The 19,444-nt window shown below is 39.2% G+C and overlaps 1 protein-coding gene across 1 annotated transcript in view; it reads right to left on the bottom strand.

Moving 5' to 3' along the window:
- ADORA1 (adenosine A1 receptor) overlaps nucleotides 1-17,253 on the bottom strand; it is a 54,076-nt gene extending 36,823 nt beyond the window's left edge. The window contains exons 1-2 of the mRNA XM_034414171.3: nucleotides 16,451-17,253; nucleotides 11,438-11,814 (exon numbers count right to left, since the gene is read on the bottom strand). Coding sequence (XP_034270062.1) covers nucleotides 11,438-11,775 — 338 coding nt within the window. The 5' untranslated portion in view covers nucleotides 11,776-11,814; nucleotides 16,451-17,253. The remainder of the gene's footprint in view (nucleotides 1-11,437; nucleotides 11,815-16,450) is intronic.
- Nucleotides 17,254-19,444: the final 2,191 nt, after the last annotated feature.

Raw genomic sequence — 19,444 nt, 5'->3', positions numbered from 1 at the left:
TACAAATAGTGAAGGACATTCCAAAGCAGCCCAGCCTTATAAATGGGATCAAATAGTTTCATTGACATCTGGAGGATTTGGCAGCAAGAAGCAAAACTGGACACAAAGCAACAGGCAGACTTGTGAATAAGACTGAATTCCTAGAGGGTCTGTACAGGACTCTCTGCTCACTCCCCTACCTCTAGTAGATGCTGGCCATGAGCAGTGGGTCTCTCTGATCCCTTTCTTTCTTCCTCCCTTCCCAATTTACAGGACTACATTGTCAAATTTTGGGGACAATGTTGCAATATTTTTAGGATCAGACTCAATAATAATATTTAGAGTTAGAGATTCAAATATATTTCTCTTTAATTATAGTAGGCATTCTATATTCACTGAATATTCACAGATAGAAGCAAGGAAAATGGCGAAGGTGGCTCCTTATATATACAAAGGGTGGAGCCAAGAGTAGGAGTGGTGAATTATGAATACATTAAGAAACAAAGAATAAGTTAACCCCTGATATCCCATATATACATTATTTACACATTAGGGAATAAGGCATTTACATCTGACAAATCCCCCTCTAAATGCCGGTTCGCTATACAACACCAATTACATTCAGATTCAGGACAATATAATACATACAATCTGGAAGTTAAGTATTTGTGCTGTTTAGAAGGTAAAGGCTTCGTCAATATGTCAGCCAGTTCAGAGGTATCGCAATGTACTGCTTTGATAAATCCATCTTGGGACAATTGTCTCACATGCTTAAATTTTATATCTATATGTCTGGATCTTTGTCCAATGGCATCGGATCTAGATATTTCAATGGCCGCTTTATTGTCTTCATGCATAACAAAAGGCAAAGCAGGTTTTTTCCAAACATCTGAAATTAAATCATTAAACCATACAAGATTATTTGCAGCTTTGGATAAACAAACATACTCCGCTTCTGTGGTTGAAGTGGCTACCAATTCTTGTTTACCAGTGTACCAGTAAACTGGACAGTCATTTAACAGAAAAATATAACCAGAGGTACTTTTTCTGCATGATGTATCTCCAGCCCAATCCGCATCTGCGTAACATGTAAGTCTTGGTTCTTTGTTATCACTAGGCTCTAATACTAGACAAAAGTCCAATGTACTTTTCAGATATCTTAAAATTCTTTTGACAGCTTCCCAGTGATACATTGTTGGTTTACTAACGTGCCTTGATAATAAATTGAGTGGTAATGCAATATCTGGTCTGGTCCAATTAGATATATAAAGAAGTGAACCTATTACTGATCTATAGAATGTATTATCCTTGAATTCAGGGGAAGATTCATCAGTATTTCTAAGGAAATCAGTTTGCATAGGAGTGTCACAGGGTTTGGCATTGTTTAAATTACATTTGTTTAGAAGTTCAATAATCTTATCTTTCTGAGTAAGTTTGAAACCCTTTCTAGTTTTGTTAATTTGTACACCAAGGTATTTGTTTATTTTACCTAGAGATTTCAACGAGAAATGTTCATTTAACTTGTTTACAAAGATTTCTCTTCTCTCTCTGTGTTTTCCTATATATAAAATATCATCTACGTAGATCAATACAAACTCAACGTGATCATCACTCTTTTTGACAAAGAAACAGTTATCAGCAGTGGTAGCGTTGAAATCCATGGTTTTAAGTACTTTTACCAAGCAATCGTACCATCTTTTGCCAGATTGCTTTAATCCGTATAAGCTCTTGTTCAATAGCCAAATTTCATTTTTATTAGTGTATTGACTGTGAGGTGCTCTTACGTATATCTCCTTATCTAGTTTTGCGTGTAGGTACGCAGTCTGTATGTCATATTGGAATACATCAAGATTGAGTGTGGATGCTACTACTAGAGCTGTTTTCTTACTGTGGGGGAGTATGTGTCAGTATAGTCCTCCGGATATTTTTGTGCATAACCTTGTGCAACCAATCTAGCTTTGTATAAGGTATTGCCTCCTTCTAGATTCTTAATTTTATAAATCCACCTGGTACCAATAATTGTTTTATCTTTGGGTGCAATCGCAGGTGTGAATACATTTAATCCTTGTAAGCTCTCCATCTCTTTTTTCATAGCTAGTTCCCATTTTTCTTTTTCTTCACGAGGTAGTTTTAATACTTCCTCATATGTATTAGGTGTTATTTGTTCACCATCCATATGCATTATGTAATCTTTGTATTTATTTGGTATTTGATTTCTGTTGTTCCTAATAGTTCTTTCTGGTTTGCTATGGTAGTCATGCAAATATCTTGCTTCCTTTTTTGTTAATGTGTCTGTCTTTATTTTGTGTTTACTATTTGTCCATGTTTTGGTTTTGTTTTTGCTTCTGTTAATATTTTGATTTTCTATCGTCCCTTCCTCACGAGATTTGGTATCCTTGCATTTATTCGGAAATATTTCATTAAGATGTAATTTAGACCAGTTGGCCTGTTCATGGAACACAGCTGTTCTGGAAACTATAAATTTATTATTATTATCAATGAATCTGTACCCTTTGGTGCCAGTTTCATATCCCATAAATCTTAATCTTCTGGATACGTTTTCTCCCTTTCTCCTCAATTGTTTGGGTATGTGTACGTCTGCAGTGACCCCAAATATGTGCATGTGTGCTAATTTTGGTTTCCTATTATACATCACCTCATATGGTGTCTTATTCACAATACTGGACCAGGTTCTATTTTGTGTGTAATTTGAATAATGTAGGGCTTCTGACCAAAATTGTTTGCCTAAACCAGCATCCTCTAATGTGCATCTAATCATGGTTTGTAATGTGGAATTCTTTCTCTCTGCAATCCCGTTTTGGAACGCAGAAAATGGACTAGATGTGTAATGTAACATTCCTCTATCCTTTAACCATTGGGAGAATTCCTTAGACATGAATTCACATCCCCTATCTGTCATAATTTGTTTTATTCTGATATTATGTTGTGTTTCTATGCGTTTATAAAATTCCTTAAATTTTTGAAAGGTTTCATCCTTGTGTTTTAATGTGTAAACAAAACCATAGCGACTATAATCGTCTACTATTGTTAGGAAGTAACGTTTTCTATAAGTGATTGATGGAGTTAATGGACCAACTAAGTCCATGTGTACTAAGTCAAAAATTTTGTTAGTTGATCTGGTGGATTTTTTTGGCCTGGGACTAGTTTTTAATTTAGTAGATTTACATACTGAGCATTCCAAATAATTTTCACAATTTCTTATTTTGACACCTTCAGCGTGTTCAATCATTTTTTGTACTACAGGAAAACTTGCATGTCCTAACTTCCTATGTAAGATATGAGCACACTCGTCATGTATTGGTTTACCTATTTTTGGTTTCTTCTCATTGTGTGTATCTGTGTGACCATGAGATATTTTACATTCATCATTGTCACTGTTACTAATATTTTCATCATCTGCCTCAATGCAATCTTCCATATTTGAATCAATGTTATGTAACCATCTTTCTTTTGTTATCAGATAGGGTAGGCCTCCTTTAATCATCACAGTGCCTACATTAGTTTTATTCTTCTCTAAAGTTGCTTTTCCCTTTGAGAAAACTATATTGATGTCAGAATCTCTGCTTAATTTTATGACACTTAGTATGTTATGAGGTATTTCTGGTATTAACAATACCCCCTCTATTTTTCCTAGACCAGACAAGGTCACATTCCCTCTGCCTAGTACTTGAACTTTTTCTTGGTTAGCTACTTTTATTACAAACTTATCTTCTGTAAATGAAGACAATATATTTTTGTTATTAGTGGTGTGATTAGTTGCTCCAGAATCAATAAGCCAATTATTGTTCTCATTTGGTTGCGTTTTGGTGCTATCTTGTTTATTTAGTCCATTCAGTGAACCAGATTTTCTCTCTTTTGAATTTTCTCTGCCCCCTCTATTTTCTCTGTAATTTGGTGGGCTTCTATATTTATGTCTGTCTGTGGAAGACTGTCTATAATTGTATTTATTCCTATATTCTGACCTATGTCTTTCTTTTGAGATTTTGGGGCAATCTCTTCTATTGTGTTCTCTGGACCCACAATTGTGACATTTAAAGGTTTCATTATATTTTTCTTGGAAAGCTACCTTCCTAAAAGGTTTGTGTTCTGTGTGATTGCTATAACGATTTTTTCTTGAATTGTCTTCTGCTATCAATTTGTTAGATAGACTTTCTATTGACAAATATCCTAGATTGATGGTGTCTAAGTGTGACATAAAACTATCCCATGATGAATCAAGTGAGTTGATAATAACACTTTTCATTGTTTGATCTGAAATCACTTCCCCCCTCAAATGCAGCTCAGCTCTTATTTTGTTTAAAGATATTAAATGCTCACTTATGGAAACCCCTGGTTTTACTCTGGAAGAAAAGAAGTCCTTAGACATTCTTGTGGTGGTAGCTACACTATCGCTGTGAAACAAATTAAACATGCATTGAATTATTTCTGAAACAGTTAGGTTTGGTTTGATGCTATGATACATTGCAGGAGACACGCTAGATATTATTAAGAAAAATGCCTTATGGTGTAAACAATCTATTTTTAAAGTCCAAGGTCTTCTTGGGGGACTAGTGATAAAGAATAGTAAATTTTCTTTCATAAATACAACTTGGAGCTGTTGATACCATTCTTGTAAATTAATGCCATCAACTCTAAGTTTTGGGAAGTCACTGGGTAAGTTACCCACATTATTTTGTCCATTACTTACAACCTGAGGCAGTCCGTGGTCTCGCAAGTGTAGAAAATTGCAAAACGGCATGGGAATGCTCGCAACGAGTCTGCGCGGTTCTCTGGCCAGTTCAAGTCTTTCCGGACCGTCTACGTAGTTTCGCACATGCGCGTTGTTCATTTCTTCTTTGACGTCGTCGTGGAAGGTTCTCTCCATTGCAGCTCGCTCGCTCCGTTCCTCTTCAGACGAGTCGGTCTCTGGCTCGGTCTTAGGAGTTCTGATGGCGGCGGCTGTTCTTTTCTTTCTTTTGGGTGCGTTGGCACTTGCTTCGGTCTGCGGTGTAGGGCGGAATCGACATGGCTCTCTGGGCTCGGGCGTCGTCGTTCTCGAAGTCAGGATGGGAGCGTGCAGGTCTTGAAGTATCGGCTTGTTCGCTTGCTTCTTCGTTGGCGCTTTGGAAATTTTTAATTTTGGCCCGAATGCGGCAAAAAGCGTCTTCATTGCTGACTTTACTTGGGATTTCGTTAAGTCGTTTTCATTTTCTGATTCTGGCTCTTCCGAAGAGTCTGAATCCTCCTTTTCACTTTCGTTGTCTGATAACGTTTTTGGCGCCAGAAATTTTGAACTGAGCATTTTGATTGGCTCTGCTTCGCTCACTTTGGAGGCTTGTTGAAACCAAGATGGCTGCCATTCAAAATTTCGCGCGGGATCACATCTTTTCTTTTTCATAACGACTTTCTCTGTAGTCACATCACTCACAGTTTTTTGGTCTTTGGGTTTCTCTTTAGCGATGTTTTTCTCTCTCGCTGCTCCGCTGTTCTTCAGCATTTCTTGGAGGTTCGCGATGAGGCTTTCATCATTCTTCTGGCTTTTTAAAATCTTTAATATCTCTGACCTGAGTTCGTTATTTTCTATTTCGATTTCTTCCTGGCCATCATTTTCATTTATTAGTTCTTCTTCTTCAGTGGTGTATTCTTCGGATTCTCTCGAAATCGCGTTTGTGGATTCGTTGATTATTTCTTGTTCAGTTTCTATTTCTTTGCTGTAGGCCCTGATGTTGGGCCTATCTTTCTTGGACATTTTTAGTTATTTATTGAGTCAATTAACCATCCTCTGCTACCAGTTTGTTGCAATATTTTTAGGATCAGACTCAATAATAATATTTAGAGTTAGAGATTCAAATATATTTCTCTTTAATTATAGTAGGCATTCTATATTCACTGAATATTCACAGATAGAAGCAAGGAAAATGGCGAAGGTGGCTCCTTATATATACAAAGGGTGGAGCCAAGAGTAGGAGTGGTGAATTATGAATACATTAAGAAACAAAGAATAAGTTAACCCCTGATATCCCATATATACATTATTTACACATTAGGGAATAAGGCATTTACATCTGACAGACAAGTTATGAAAAACATCCTATTTTTAAAGAAAAAAACCGGGGGGGGGGGAGAAATAAAAGAGGCACAGGCAGCCCCAAAAGTCACCTTATCACTACCAGTGGCCATCAGAAGCCAAAAAAAAAAAAAGGTAAACTGGATCAAGGGCAACTCAGGGTTGAAAAGTGAGCTGCCTTTCTTTTAGAAGAATATTATACTCAAATTATGTCATTGCCTGGGCAGAAAGAACCTGCAATTCAAAAAATTGAAAGGAAAACCACTGAATCGTAAGTTTGATTCTCAGAAATCTGGCTTCAATCCTTGATTGTTTGGTCATGTTTGCAATACTCACTTAGATTCACCAGAGTGTGGTTGTGTGTGTATGTGTGTGTGTTCAAAATAGTCAACCCCGGCAGCTGCAGGGTTGTACAGATGAATACGTTGCCAGGGCCACGTTCTTAAATTTTTTTCATACCCCTCCTGACCTTGTGAACATTCCTGCTCATTAACTCTTCTTTTGGCAGGGTCCTTGGTTTTAACAGTAGGAGCATCACAAATTTCACCACAAATGGAATAGAAGAGCCATTCACTTATTTTAAAACATCCAACAGAGGAGCAAGTGAAATTATTCAATTCCACATGTGGGCAACTTTTAATCTCTTTCTCATTTGACTCATTTTCCAAAGGTTTGGTCTGATATGATATTGTATCCATCTCTTTTAACCATATAGAGGGATAATGTTCCACCACCACTAAAGGTCACCATGAACAGCACAAATAAATCTTTCCATGGACAAAGAGACCTTCATCCTTTGTGAGTCATGACATGTAAAGCAAAGCTCATTCAGGTAAGCTCCTGAAACTGGACTAAGCTCTATTGCCTGAGGTTAAAATGTGTCTGGATATGAGTCATCATTCTTGGGATTGCAGTAGCAGCCAGGCACACTGAAAGAGTTTCTCCTGAGTCTCTCCTTCTATCATGCCACCTGCAGGTTGCACACAGTCAGCCAGAGACAAACTCCAAGTAGCACCCAGTCCAAGGAAGCGAAAGAGAGAGCACTATACATTTGAGAGAGTACATGAAAAGGAAAGCTCTTGTCCTTTTGATGACAGTTTTCCCAGTTTTCTGCTATGAAGAACGCCTTCCTGTTTCAAAACAAATCATCAAAGCAATCTATATATATAAAAGTGAAATACCACTCACACATCATCAATGAAATCTCCAGAACCGTAAAGCCTACAAACTTGAAATTTGGCACGTATGTTCCTCTTGGCTTCTAGGTGCTCGCTAAGAAAGGATTTTTTGAAATGACCATCAGATCATTAGTATTTCTTATATTATTTTTAACACGCTCTGATGCTAAGGAGTTAGACATTCTACTCCCCCTCCCCACTTGAAAAGAACTCTGTTCCAACTGCCACTTGGCCGTGGCCATGGGCAGCATGTGATTCATCCAGCCTGTAGGCTGGGAGCTTAGATATTCTATTCCCCACCTGAAAGGGACAGAAGGGGATAAGATAGGAGAGGCCTCTGTGCGGCAAGCCTGAGGGAGAGAAGGGGAGAAGAGAGGCCGATCAACTACTCATTAATTTTCAAGCTGTAAGTGTCGATTTATCAAGCCCGATCACATAGTTTCATAGCGGAGCACGGGTATCCAGCTAGTCTCTTATAAGTCTGAAAGTTACTAGTCCTATCCCCCCCAGGAGAAGATTGATTAGTTTCCAGATAGGAGGCTAACATTTAAGCCATTCCCAGCTGGGCAGCCAGTGAGAATGTCCTTGCCTGTGGCTGACTAGATCTGCTCTTCTCTTTATGCTGCCAATTAGAAATCTCACAAGCAGAAATATTTAGGCTTAGCTCACGTAGAGGAGCTTACCTGGACCAGAACAGGCCAGCAACCATATTTGGAGGAAGAGTACTATCACATTGCCTTCTATTAACCTCCCACTCATTATCAAAGGTCAAAGCAACCTCTGGTATGTTTTTCGGCTTTACTTCTGGAGCATTCTTTCCATATGATGTCATCTCAAATGATCCCATTCGTTTTGGGTAGCACACTTTATTTTTTATAATCTCATTGGTCCACTTCACAGAGCCAGCAATGACTATTCAATTGACTCTATGGTTGCTACAATTTCTAATAGCTTTTAGAGTTACCAGGAATGCTGGAAAGTCAGAATGATTACACTTTCCTTGTAAACAGAAGGGTGCTGGTTTGAAATCTGACAGATTTTATATTTTAAAATATATTACTATGTTTTATTTCTCTGAGCTACCTAATTTTTGGTGTACCATCTCATAATTTGTCCACTCACCTGAGGTAGAAGACTTTTACCTCAGCTTCCAAATATTTCATAGGATGTTACATCTACCTATAGCTATACTAACACACACAGACTTACAAATGCAAAAGCATAAATCCAGTAAGATTAACCCAAAGAAAGAAAAGTGATGGGTGCTTGTTTGTGGAACAAAAATGTAGGAGGACACAGCAAGAAAATTGCCCAATGGGAGATAACCTGCTGCCTTGGCCAAATATCTGCTGTTGTTAAAATGTCTTAGTCAGAGTTAATGTTTCACATGTATTGTATATTTTGGGCATGCTCATAAAATGGCTACTAGGGAGAGCACCAAGCACATATTTACCAGAAAGTAAAATAGGTAAAGTTCTCTCCATCTCAACTCTATCATTCTAGGAAGTAACCCATCATCTTAGGTTTTCTTTGTCTTTTTTCCTCGGTAAATGTATATAAAGCAGGGGTGAAATCCAGCAGGTTCTGACAAGTTCTGGAGAACCAGTAGCGGAAATTTTGAGTAATTCGGAGAAGCGGTAGTGGAAATTTTGAGTAGTTTGGAGAACCGGCAAATACCACCTCTGGCTGGTCCCAGAGTGGGGTGGGAATGGGGATTTTGCAATATCCTTCTCCTGGAGTGGGGTGAGAATGGAGATTTTGCAGTATCCTTCCCCAGCCACGCCCAACAAGCCACACCCACCAAGCCACACCATGCCCACCAAGCCACGCCCACAGAGCCGGTAGTAAAAAAAATTGAATTTCACCTGTGATGTAAGGAATACTAAACTGCAATCAATCACCATATTATTTTTTGGAGTTAGACGAAGAATACAGTATATTTGCAAAGCAAAGCACCAACTTTCTAAGCATTTATTCATTCAATTAAAGTAAGGTAATAAATAGGATTTATTTTCTGCTTCACAGAACAGCTTGACCAAAGAGGAAAATGACATAATTTTTAATGGAAAAGATGAGAAACAGCTGAATGTTGTTCTTGCAAACTGTCAAGCATGGACATCATATTTGCTACAAGCAAGATCTGTGACAGAATACCTTTACAACTTCAGTTATATAAGAGGAAGAGCACTGTGTGCCATGTGTTTTGCAGTCCTGAAGCTGACATATGTAGGAAACAATCTCATTTCATTGTTGAAATTTGGTTAGATTCATACATGGTAGAGGCTCAATACTGCATTACAAAGTTATAGATATTATTAGATTGAATTGTAATCTTGTTTACTCATCTTACTATTCTTTAATTCTAAAATTATACTGACAGGAGGCATCTGTTTTGTCATTTGCCCACTCCTTTGGCTGTATGTACCCATAAACAAATTCTGTATAAAATAAGTTTTCCTACATTAAAAAATCTACAACTGCTAAATTTCTGCATACAAGCAGATTTTAAAGATCCGGAAACCATCCATTATTATATAGATAAAATCACATCCTTTTGTTCAGTGTTAATTATTGCATGATAACATCCTTTTCTCACCCACACACTCAAAAGGATGTATTTAAAAGGATAATAGCATACCAATATGTTATCCTTTACAGTACAATTAGCACTTGGGGGAATAATTTATATGCTCCTTAACCCTACCCCAGTGCCAGTAAATATCCATTTATTACAATTTGATCCCAATCCTGGGTTCATCCCCAGGCATTTTCACTTTCTCAATTTCCTGTATCAAAATCAATTTGGCTGCAAAATGGAGACTGAAATTGTTTCATATATATTCATGGTTGCATATAGTACATCAGTTATTGCTTAATTGTACTTGGAAGAGGAGACTGACCAATGTGTTTTTAAAAATTCTCTCTGACCTTAAATGTATTTTCATCATTGTTCTCTTCCCACTACTATTACTTTCCTATCATCCAACCTGGGCATCCTTTGTTCATCCTTTGTTCAAGAAACTCACTAGTCAGAATACAGTTAAAAATATTCTGCCTCCCAATCTCACAAAGAGTGACAGAATCCTTCTCTCAAATCAGACAGTCATATTCTTTTATATCTGGATCTCCCAATATTTCCTATCTGGAATTCTTTAGAAAAGCCATACATAGAATAATCAGAACTTAATCCAGGCCTAATACTTAGGACAGAACATGCCAAACAATTAGAAAGACCTGAAATCAGAACAAAGCCAATGCAGGGGATAGTGATTAGGTGCTTTCAGGCAAGAATTTAATACCTCAAAGTGGTGCTTCATTTATGAATTTTTAAAAGGGGTCTATACAACACCATTATCCATTTATAACAATACTACATTTTTCCACAGAAATTTCTGTATGTTTTCCACAATATTCCATAGGGGAATACAAGATGGAATAGATCCATCATATTGTCATTTATTTATATAGGTAGTCCTTGACTTACGACCAAAACGGAGCCCAAAATACCTGTTGCTAAGTCAGGCAGTTGTTTTAAGTAAGTTTTGCCCCATTTTACGACCTTTCTTGCCACAGTTTTTAAGTGAATCACTGCAGTTGTCAAGTTAGTAACACGGTTGTTAAATGAATCTGGCTCCATCATTGACTTTGCTTGTCAGAAAGTCACAAAAGTTGATCACATGACCTTGGGATAGTGCAACCATCATAAATGTGAGTCAGTTGCCAAGTGTCCGAATTTTGATCATGAGAATTCTGCCATGGTCGTAAGTGTGAAAAACAGTCATAAATCACTCTTTCAGTGCCATTGTAACTTCAAATGGTCACTAAACAAACTGTTGTAAATTGAGGACTGCATGTACTACTCAAGGTCCATCAGAAAGTAACCCAGGACTGCAGGGTGTATAACCAACACTTGTCTGCTCTGATTACAGGAAATTAATTTTAGGGTTTTTTTTAATTTTTGCTTTACTAAAAATATGCCTTTCTTATTTTCATTTCTTTTTATTTATATATAAAGCACATGTAAATCCAATGGTCATCCATGGATTGGACAAATTTATTAAACACTTTATTAACAATGTTCAATAAAATATTTTTGAAAAGAAATTGTTTGTGACATTTTTAAAACTTTGGCTCCTTGCTATGCATAGAGGTATATGAAAAAATTCAACTCCCATTCCTGACTAGGACTTATCTCTCAGGCTTTAGCTCTTACCGGATAGGAATCTTGACTCGGAGATAGCGATCCACAGCAATAGCCAATAATGCCAAAATGGAGCTTTCTGTCAGGATGAGGAGAGGACATATCAACATCAGGCAGCTGTAGAAATCCATAGTTGGTCCTTGGTATATAATGATGGCCAGAGGAATTGCAAGTGTTCCCACAGCTGCGTCTGCCACTGCCAGAGACACAATAAAGTAGAAGGTGGCATCCCGTAGAGACTTGTTCACTTTGACAGCCCAGATCACCAGGATATTCCCGGGGATGGATACAAGGGCAATCAGCACCTCTATGCAGATATAAGCAGTCTCGAATACCTTGCTCTCTGACATGATGTCCTGATGCGCACTAGCTGCAGACCCTTAAATTTCCTGAAATGATTAACATAGACATAAGATATGGTCAACAATAGCTACTACAGCATTTCAAGCTATCCAGTTACTTTACAGAGTGTGGCACAAAAATATGAACAAATATTCACATTTTTCACAATCTGTATTTACAAGCAAATTTTACAAGGCAAAAGAGTTTCTGGTGCAGGGGAAGTCTATTATTTTAAATCCTGCACAATTACAGCATTTTGTTTAAGCGGCCCTTCTCCAATTTGTCACCAAGAATGTCACATGTTGAATATGTAATATGAGTCAAGCCACTGCACAGAAAAACTTCTATTCCATCAAAAAGATTGCTACAATTAAGGCTGGGTCCTTCCTCGCTGCTTCATTTGATCCCAACCATTCTGTTCAGCAACCATATAGAGTTCATCTGAAACATCTAAAGCAGGGATCTCCAACCTTGGCAACTTTAAGACTTGTGGACTTCAACTCCTAGAATTCCTCAGCCAGCAAAGCTGGCAAGCAAAGCTGGCTGAGGAACTCTGGGAGTTGAAGTCCACAAGTCTTAAAGTTGCCAAGGTTGGAGACCCCTGATCTAAAGGACCGTTTCTGAATACTGCTGATTCACAACAACAGTGAAACCTTCCTTGAAGAAATCACCCTTCTTGAATGCATACACAATTGATATCTGCAATATTGCGACTTATAGTATTTTGCATTCACTCTACAAAATTGTAACCTCCTTGCCTTCAAGAGCAAGGGAATTCCAAAATGCAACAACTCCTTGGAAGGACTTCCTCATATGTCTGCTTACCTGAGAAAACACCACACTCAAAAAATAATGCAGGGACTGGGGTGTCAAGGCTTATCTCCCAACAGTTTCTTTACCAATCTGATCCCTGCCTGACTGCATATGATGGCGCTTCTGTTATTTTGGTATCATAATCCCAAATAAGTCATTGTGATGTAGTGGTCTTAGTGCAGACAGAGTGGGGAGACCTAGATTTTAGTCTTACTTTACCCAAGGAAGTTGGATGATTTTATTCTCTCATTCTCTCTCAGTCATTCTCTCTCAGCTTACTAGATATGACTGACATATCTATCAACCTGTACCAGAGCACTGTGGTACTTGATGTCCATGATTATCAATAAACGATCGCAAGTAGATGCACCTTAAAAGTCATAGATTTTGAACTGTAAAAACAATTCACTAACCCCATATATTTTAGTAACAAGCAATATAATTAATTAAAAGGGGGGGAAACACTATTAAACATATTCAGATATGTAAAAGTCAACAGACACAAACATTAAAAATGTAATTGTAGGGGGAGGCCTGTGATTCAGCTAGACATCCAAAGTCAAAGATTATGGATAACTGATATGCGTAAAAGTGTCCTTTATGTTTATGAGGATAATGAAGAAAGCTAATAGGTATTTGACCCGAGGCACAATTTTTATGAGACTAGTAAGGAATTACTTATGGGGTGTCCATGGGGTTTCCAAAAAGTCATAGTGGTGGCTATAACTATATGATTGAACCCTTGTTCCTTTTTTGCATGCACTGCATTACTGCAAAGAAAAATTGAGAACCCTTAAGATTGTGTATAAACTTGTGCATTGTTGATCTATGGAGCTGAGATGTGCAACTTTTTCAGGATAAAGGCCCTCATATTGCCTTTGAGCGCAATGCCTAAGATTACAATATCAAAAAAGTAGGTACGATATTTAATTTTTCCCACTTCATATGTATATTTTATTTAACTAAAAGCACTTCCACATAATAGATTTACATTTTTCCAAAATAAGTTCACCACCTACATTATCTCACACTGTCTGTATTTTCAGGCAATTTATTTCCAGCTCAGTTGCAACATATCCACAAAATCACAAAAGTGGAATCTTTTCATTTGCATGTTGAAACTCTACAGAACCTGTCAGCATAACATTATTTCGTTGGCGGGAAGTTGCTTGACTGTACCTTCTAGATCTTGGGCTCAAGCCAATGTCTTCCTCCTTCTCTCAGAGGTTTGGCTGCCATGGGGTCTTAGCAGCTTTGCATCTCCCCTTCCCCAATACTATTGTTTTGTTTTCATTACTAGGTAAAAATACACACTACACAAACTAAAGATCTAGAAGGAAAGACACCAATCGTTTTTCCTGGGCTCTCTTACTGCAGAACTGAAAGAAAGAACTAACTTCAGCATTTCAAGTGCTGACCTGAGACACTGGAAAATATGCTCCTACATGAAGAAGTACAAGTTGGTAACAAGCTGAAAGCCTCTAGGGCTCACAAGTGAGATGGGAGACCCTGGTGAATCTATGGGTTATTACTCAAAGAAATTTACCAAAACAGGATGCATATACTATCATAAAAACAGGAGCAAGAAATTTATCTAAAAGGCAGCCAGCAACTGTTACGATATGTCCCAAATACCTGGCAAAAGAGCCAAGTTTTAAAAGCAAAGTGGTTCGGGGGATTCCCTATCTCAGGAGGCAGAGCATTTCAGAGGAAGTTGTGTCATTTTGCTGCTTCCTCACTCCCCGCCCCTTTCCTTCACAAGGAATGGGGACCCTCCATAATCTGCCTCTGCAAAAAAGACTCGGAACACCTTACATTCTGCAATGATACCTCAACACTGCCAAACATCACCATCTACCTATCCCAAGTCCTTAGGAAAGATTCGATAAGTGGATAAAAATGCCAAATCCAGTCTGAACATCTGGCTGATTTTGTGATGAACAATAAATATGGATAGTCCCACAGGCCCTTAGCGGTTGATAATAATTACTTTGGGCAACCCTGATCTAGATAACAATCAACATCATTCTAACACTTTGATTCAGAATCATGGTTTTTCCTCTATTTTTGAGCTATAGGACAATTTTAAGATGTGAGCTGGCAATTACCTTATTTTTGCCTTGTGATTATTATAGATTTTAAGCCAGCACTGCTGTCAAATAGATGGACAGCAACTATTTCATCCTTTCTTCCCTCAAAGATGCCAGCAAGAGTTGAACAATGATATTTTGTGTGCAGTGCATATGCTCTACCAATGAGCTACCCCATTCTTTTATGATGGATCTTATCATACTTCCTACAAATCTAGCAATCAGAGAAGATTTCTTCATCCTATAAATATAATACAGTATCCTGTCCCCCAGATAATAGGTAGAGTTCATAAACAGGCTGCAGTTTCCATCTAAAAATAAAATGGGGATAATATACAAATCCTCATAGGAAATGGGAAACAGAGCAGTCCAAAATAACTATAACATAAACAATTCCTAAATAATGGCAAATAAGGAGTGGTATAATTTGTAATTAATCATATTAATTATTCAGTAGTCACATCAATAGTTACAAGCAGCATATTGCAGATGTTGGTAACAACAGCAATGAAAGCACAACTGAGGAAATGAATAATTACATTTCTCCAGGTATGACAAGTTGTGCTGTTTATTCTTGAAAAAACGTGATTCCACTGTGAGACAATGGCAACCTTGGAGGGAAGAAATGTGAATTATGCATAACAAATGAGATGCAAATGTGGATGTATTAAGCAAAGAATAGGCTTTATCACAACATAGACTACTTGGTGCTACACAAGTTCCTTTTTTGTCCCATTAAATAGTTTTTCATTAAACGGATGTAGCATATTTTCAGCCTGTACCGGGAAAAGGCGATGCATTGAGGAGAGGCAGAAGGAACAAGGCTTCAGGAATATGTCAGCAAATGTCGCTATAGATAAGTGCAAGATATTTTTGAGCAACGGAAGGCACCTCTTGAATGAATCCTCAAACATTACTTGTTCCCATTTCCACTCCAGAACACCTTTGAACCTGTATTTTTTTTTTCCTTCTGCAGTTTCCTCCACCACAAACCTCACATCACCAATCCTCCCATCACCAAACCTCGCATCTTATTTTATTACATCGTCCCTTTAGGCTCTGGGGGAATAACTGGTTGTATGCAACCAACAAGGCTCAGTGACAAAATAATGCAGATGCTCTCTAAGATACTGCTGCCCTTTTGTGTTTTCTCCTTGAAATACATTCATTTGGGGGGGGAGAATATCAGGGTAGCATCCCCATTCCCGGCCTGGTGCTGTCGAAACAGCTACCCTGCCTATCAAGCACAGGGGAGTGAAAGTCTCTAATCCAGTGTTTCTCAACCTTGGTAGCTTGAAGATGGGGTGGACTTCAACTCCCAGAATCCCCCAGCCAGCGTTGCTGGCTGGGGGTTTCTGGGAGTTGAAGTCCCCCCATCTTCAAGCTTCCAAGGTTGAGAAACACTGCTATCTGAAAGGCATCAGGTGCAGGGAAGGCTGGGAAGCACTTTCGGCGACTGGCACAAATCCTCCCGCCCTTCAGAGAGAAGTTATGGGTTAATGGGAAGAACGACCCCGGCCTGACCTCCAGCCTTCCTTTTCTCTGAGAGTCGCCCCGTTAATCTGACTGTCCACCCCCCCCCCCCAACCTCTCCCTGCCCTTTTCCCGTCCGGCTTACAGCTTTTGTCAGAACAAAGGCGCCCCCTGCATTCCCCGCTTCCCTCTCCTCGGTCCCGGCCGCGAGATTCAATCTTCCGATTTCAGGCAACCCAGAAAGAATCGAGGTCACCGAGCGCCAGAAAGCGCTGCGCCCCGAACCCGCCCGCGCTCCGAGGCTCACCTGGCCCCCCGCGCACTTTCCTCCTCCAAGCGAAGCCTTCCCGCTCAGGACAGGCTGGCGGCTGTAGCGGCAGCGGCTGCGGGAGAGATGAGGTGGGCGCATCGTCCTCTCGGCCGGCTCGGTTACTGGGCTCCTGTATCTCTTGGCAGCTCGGGATGCCAGCAGCCCGGCCGGGACTTGTGGAGTTTGGGGCGGTTCAATGCGGTGAATGGGGACCCCGATGCAGGCGGGCGGCTCTCATCCTGAAGCCTTCTCTGCCTCCCTCCCTCCTCCCCCTCGCCGCTTCCCGCTGCCGACCGAAGGTATCACATGGTCCGGCGGGCTGCACCGAACAGGGTTCCTTGCGGTATTTTAAAGAGGAGTCGCCTGCTTTGAGGGTCGGCGGGGCGCAGTGCGCAAGCGCGCGGGTCCGGGAGTTTGGGTGGGTGTTCGCAGAGGCCAGAATTCCAACAGCGCCGCTGCACCAGAACCGCACCGCGCCGTGCCGCTTTCCTCTCTGGCCCAGGAGCTGAAAGCCGAGGTGTCTGAAACTGAAAGGGAGCCGAGTCCCGGGGGTGCCCTGCTCGCCTCCTTGCCCTCGAGTTGCCAGAAGCCTTAAAAGTTACCCGAAGCTTCTAAGAGCCAACTCTGCCCCAAAGCCCCTCCGTTCCTTTCTGCTGCACGTGTGCCGACTTGCATTAGGGTCACAAAAAAAAAAAATCAAAGCAGAAGGCTGAAAATAATCAAGGCTTCCGTTAGTGTGAAGCATTCTCTGCTGTGTTGGCAGGCAAGAGAGAGGCTTCCACGTGAGCCCCGGAGTTCTTGGGTATCTTCCCATGATCCCAACTGCCTTTTTTTTTAAAAAAAAAATTTGATTTATATGCCGCCCTTCTCCGAAGACTCAGGGCGGTTTACAATGTGCTCAGCAATAGCCTTCATCCTTTTGTATATTTATACAAAGTCAGCTTATTGCCCCCACAAACTGGGTCCTCATTTCACCTACCTTAGAAAGGATGGAAGGCTGAGTCAACCTTGAGCCTTGGCGAGATTCGAACCCTGCAGTAATTGCAGGCAGCTGGTCTTAATAAGCTTAATAACAGGCTGCCTTAAACCCCTGTACTACCAAGGCTCTTATCTGTGCCATAGGTGAGGGGCTCACTCAGCTCCCAGTCTGATCCGAACCGTCTGATCCCTAGGAAAGACCTTTTGGCCTCCTGGGATTTAACCCCGGTAGAGCAGGTGGTTCTGCTGGTTTTAACTCCTGATCTTATTGTTCTGCAGTTGTGCTGTTTTTGACTCTTTTTGTTTTACAAAGGGCCTCGGAAACCGATCTTCAAAAGTAATGTGTGTTGTGAAATAACATACTCTCTCGCTGGTTGGGAGAGATTGTAGGAAGTTGGAAAGGATGTCAAGGATCCTTCTATATGTGCAAGAACTCTACCTGTATGGTATTTAAATAAATAAATAAATGATTGATTAATTATTGATTAATTAATAAATTTCGGCCAGAATCAGATCAGCAGCAAGACTCAGAGAGATCTAAAATTAAAAACATTGAATTTCATAAATAAGGTGTAGTAATTATTTAAGAATGTCAGCAAGCAAATGCATGAAGATTATGTAGAGAAGTCCACCAAAGGCTCTGGAATCAATTTAGCTAAGGTGGGATCTAAACACTGTTCTTTATTTATTTGTTTGTTTTGTATGGCTGCCCATCTCACCAAGTGACTCATGAGTGGCAAAAAAATTTTTTAAACAATACAAACGATTAGAATAACGTGAATATTAAAATACACAGCAGCCAAGAATAAAGCACCCATCATAATGACTAAAAATATTAGGTATTACCAATTCGTAATTTTTGCAAAGGAGAAATGCAAACAATCAAGTTCCTCAATTACAACTTTTGAAACTAGCATTTTTATTTTTCTTCATAAATGCTCTGGAGAGTTCAGATAAGCAATGATACAACCATGTCTGCAGAATAAGAAATTGTATAAGTAGTATAAAAAGATTGTTCCAAACTGCATGGTAAAAATAATAATGGAGCAAAGTGTAAAGAATTACACTTTGCTGCAATATTACATTAAAGAATGTCCATTATGGCAAAAAGGCTTAAATTCTTATATATCCAGCTGGCATCAAAACAGGAGGTAACTGGTAGAGAAAAAGTTCTGAGTTACGTTAGTACAGTCTTTGGTGCTGAGCTAGGATGATTTTCATTACCAAACTATTGTTTACTTTTTGATTGTTGGTCTGATATAATTAAGGAACTAAGTCAGAAAAACAAGCTAACAGTAAACAACAGACTAATGAAGGAAGTTCCAAGACCACTTCCACCAACACTGACAGGGCAAGCCCCTAGTTAGTATATAAAATAAGAGCAAACCTCACTCCTTACTAGCCCTGATAATGTTACCTAGTTTGGTAATGAAATGTCTGCAAGAAAACAACCAAGCTCAGAGAACACCAAGACCTCACAGTTCAACCCTGAGCTACAAATGTTCTCTTCTATCAATTAGGTTAATAATTTGAAACATGTGGCAGACTTCCACTCTAAGGATCACTAAAGAAACAGAAAACATAAAGCTGCCAAGATTTAAGTAATTTTAAGTAACACCCATATTTATAATTTAACAATAATTAGATTTGAAATATCTTTTTTCCACATCACAAAAAGGCTATTTTACAGCTAGGAAAAGATAGAAAACCTCAGGGGGCTGGTCTGACTCTCCTATGAAGAAAAGATTTTTACATTTGCATTTTAGAAATAAAAGATAAGCAAGAACAGACACAATAGAATTGACTGGACTAATTGCAGAGGAAATTTATAAGCATGGGAAAAATGGAGAAAGTAACATTTTCTATCTCTCATCATTCTAGAACCTACTCAAGATTATCAAATCTAGCATAACAATGGATGATTCCAGTCAAATATCAGGAAAAAATTTTTTTTTCATGCAAATGACAGAACAATTAATCAGTAGAACGATTTGCCTCCAGAAGTTGTGGGTG

Source organism: Pantherophis guttatus, chromosome 3 (assembly GCF_059756535.1).
Source record: "Pantherophis guttatus breed Tessera chromosome 3, ASM5975653v1, whole genome shotgun sequence".
NCBI classification, from domain to species: domain Eukaryota; kingdom Metazoa; phylum Chordata; class Lepidosauria; order Squamata; family Colubridae; genus Pantherophis; species Pantherophis guttatus.
The sequence above is the reverse complement of the archived record's forward strand: the minus strand, read 5'-3'. Positions and strand labels throughout refer to the sequence as shown.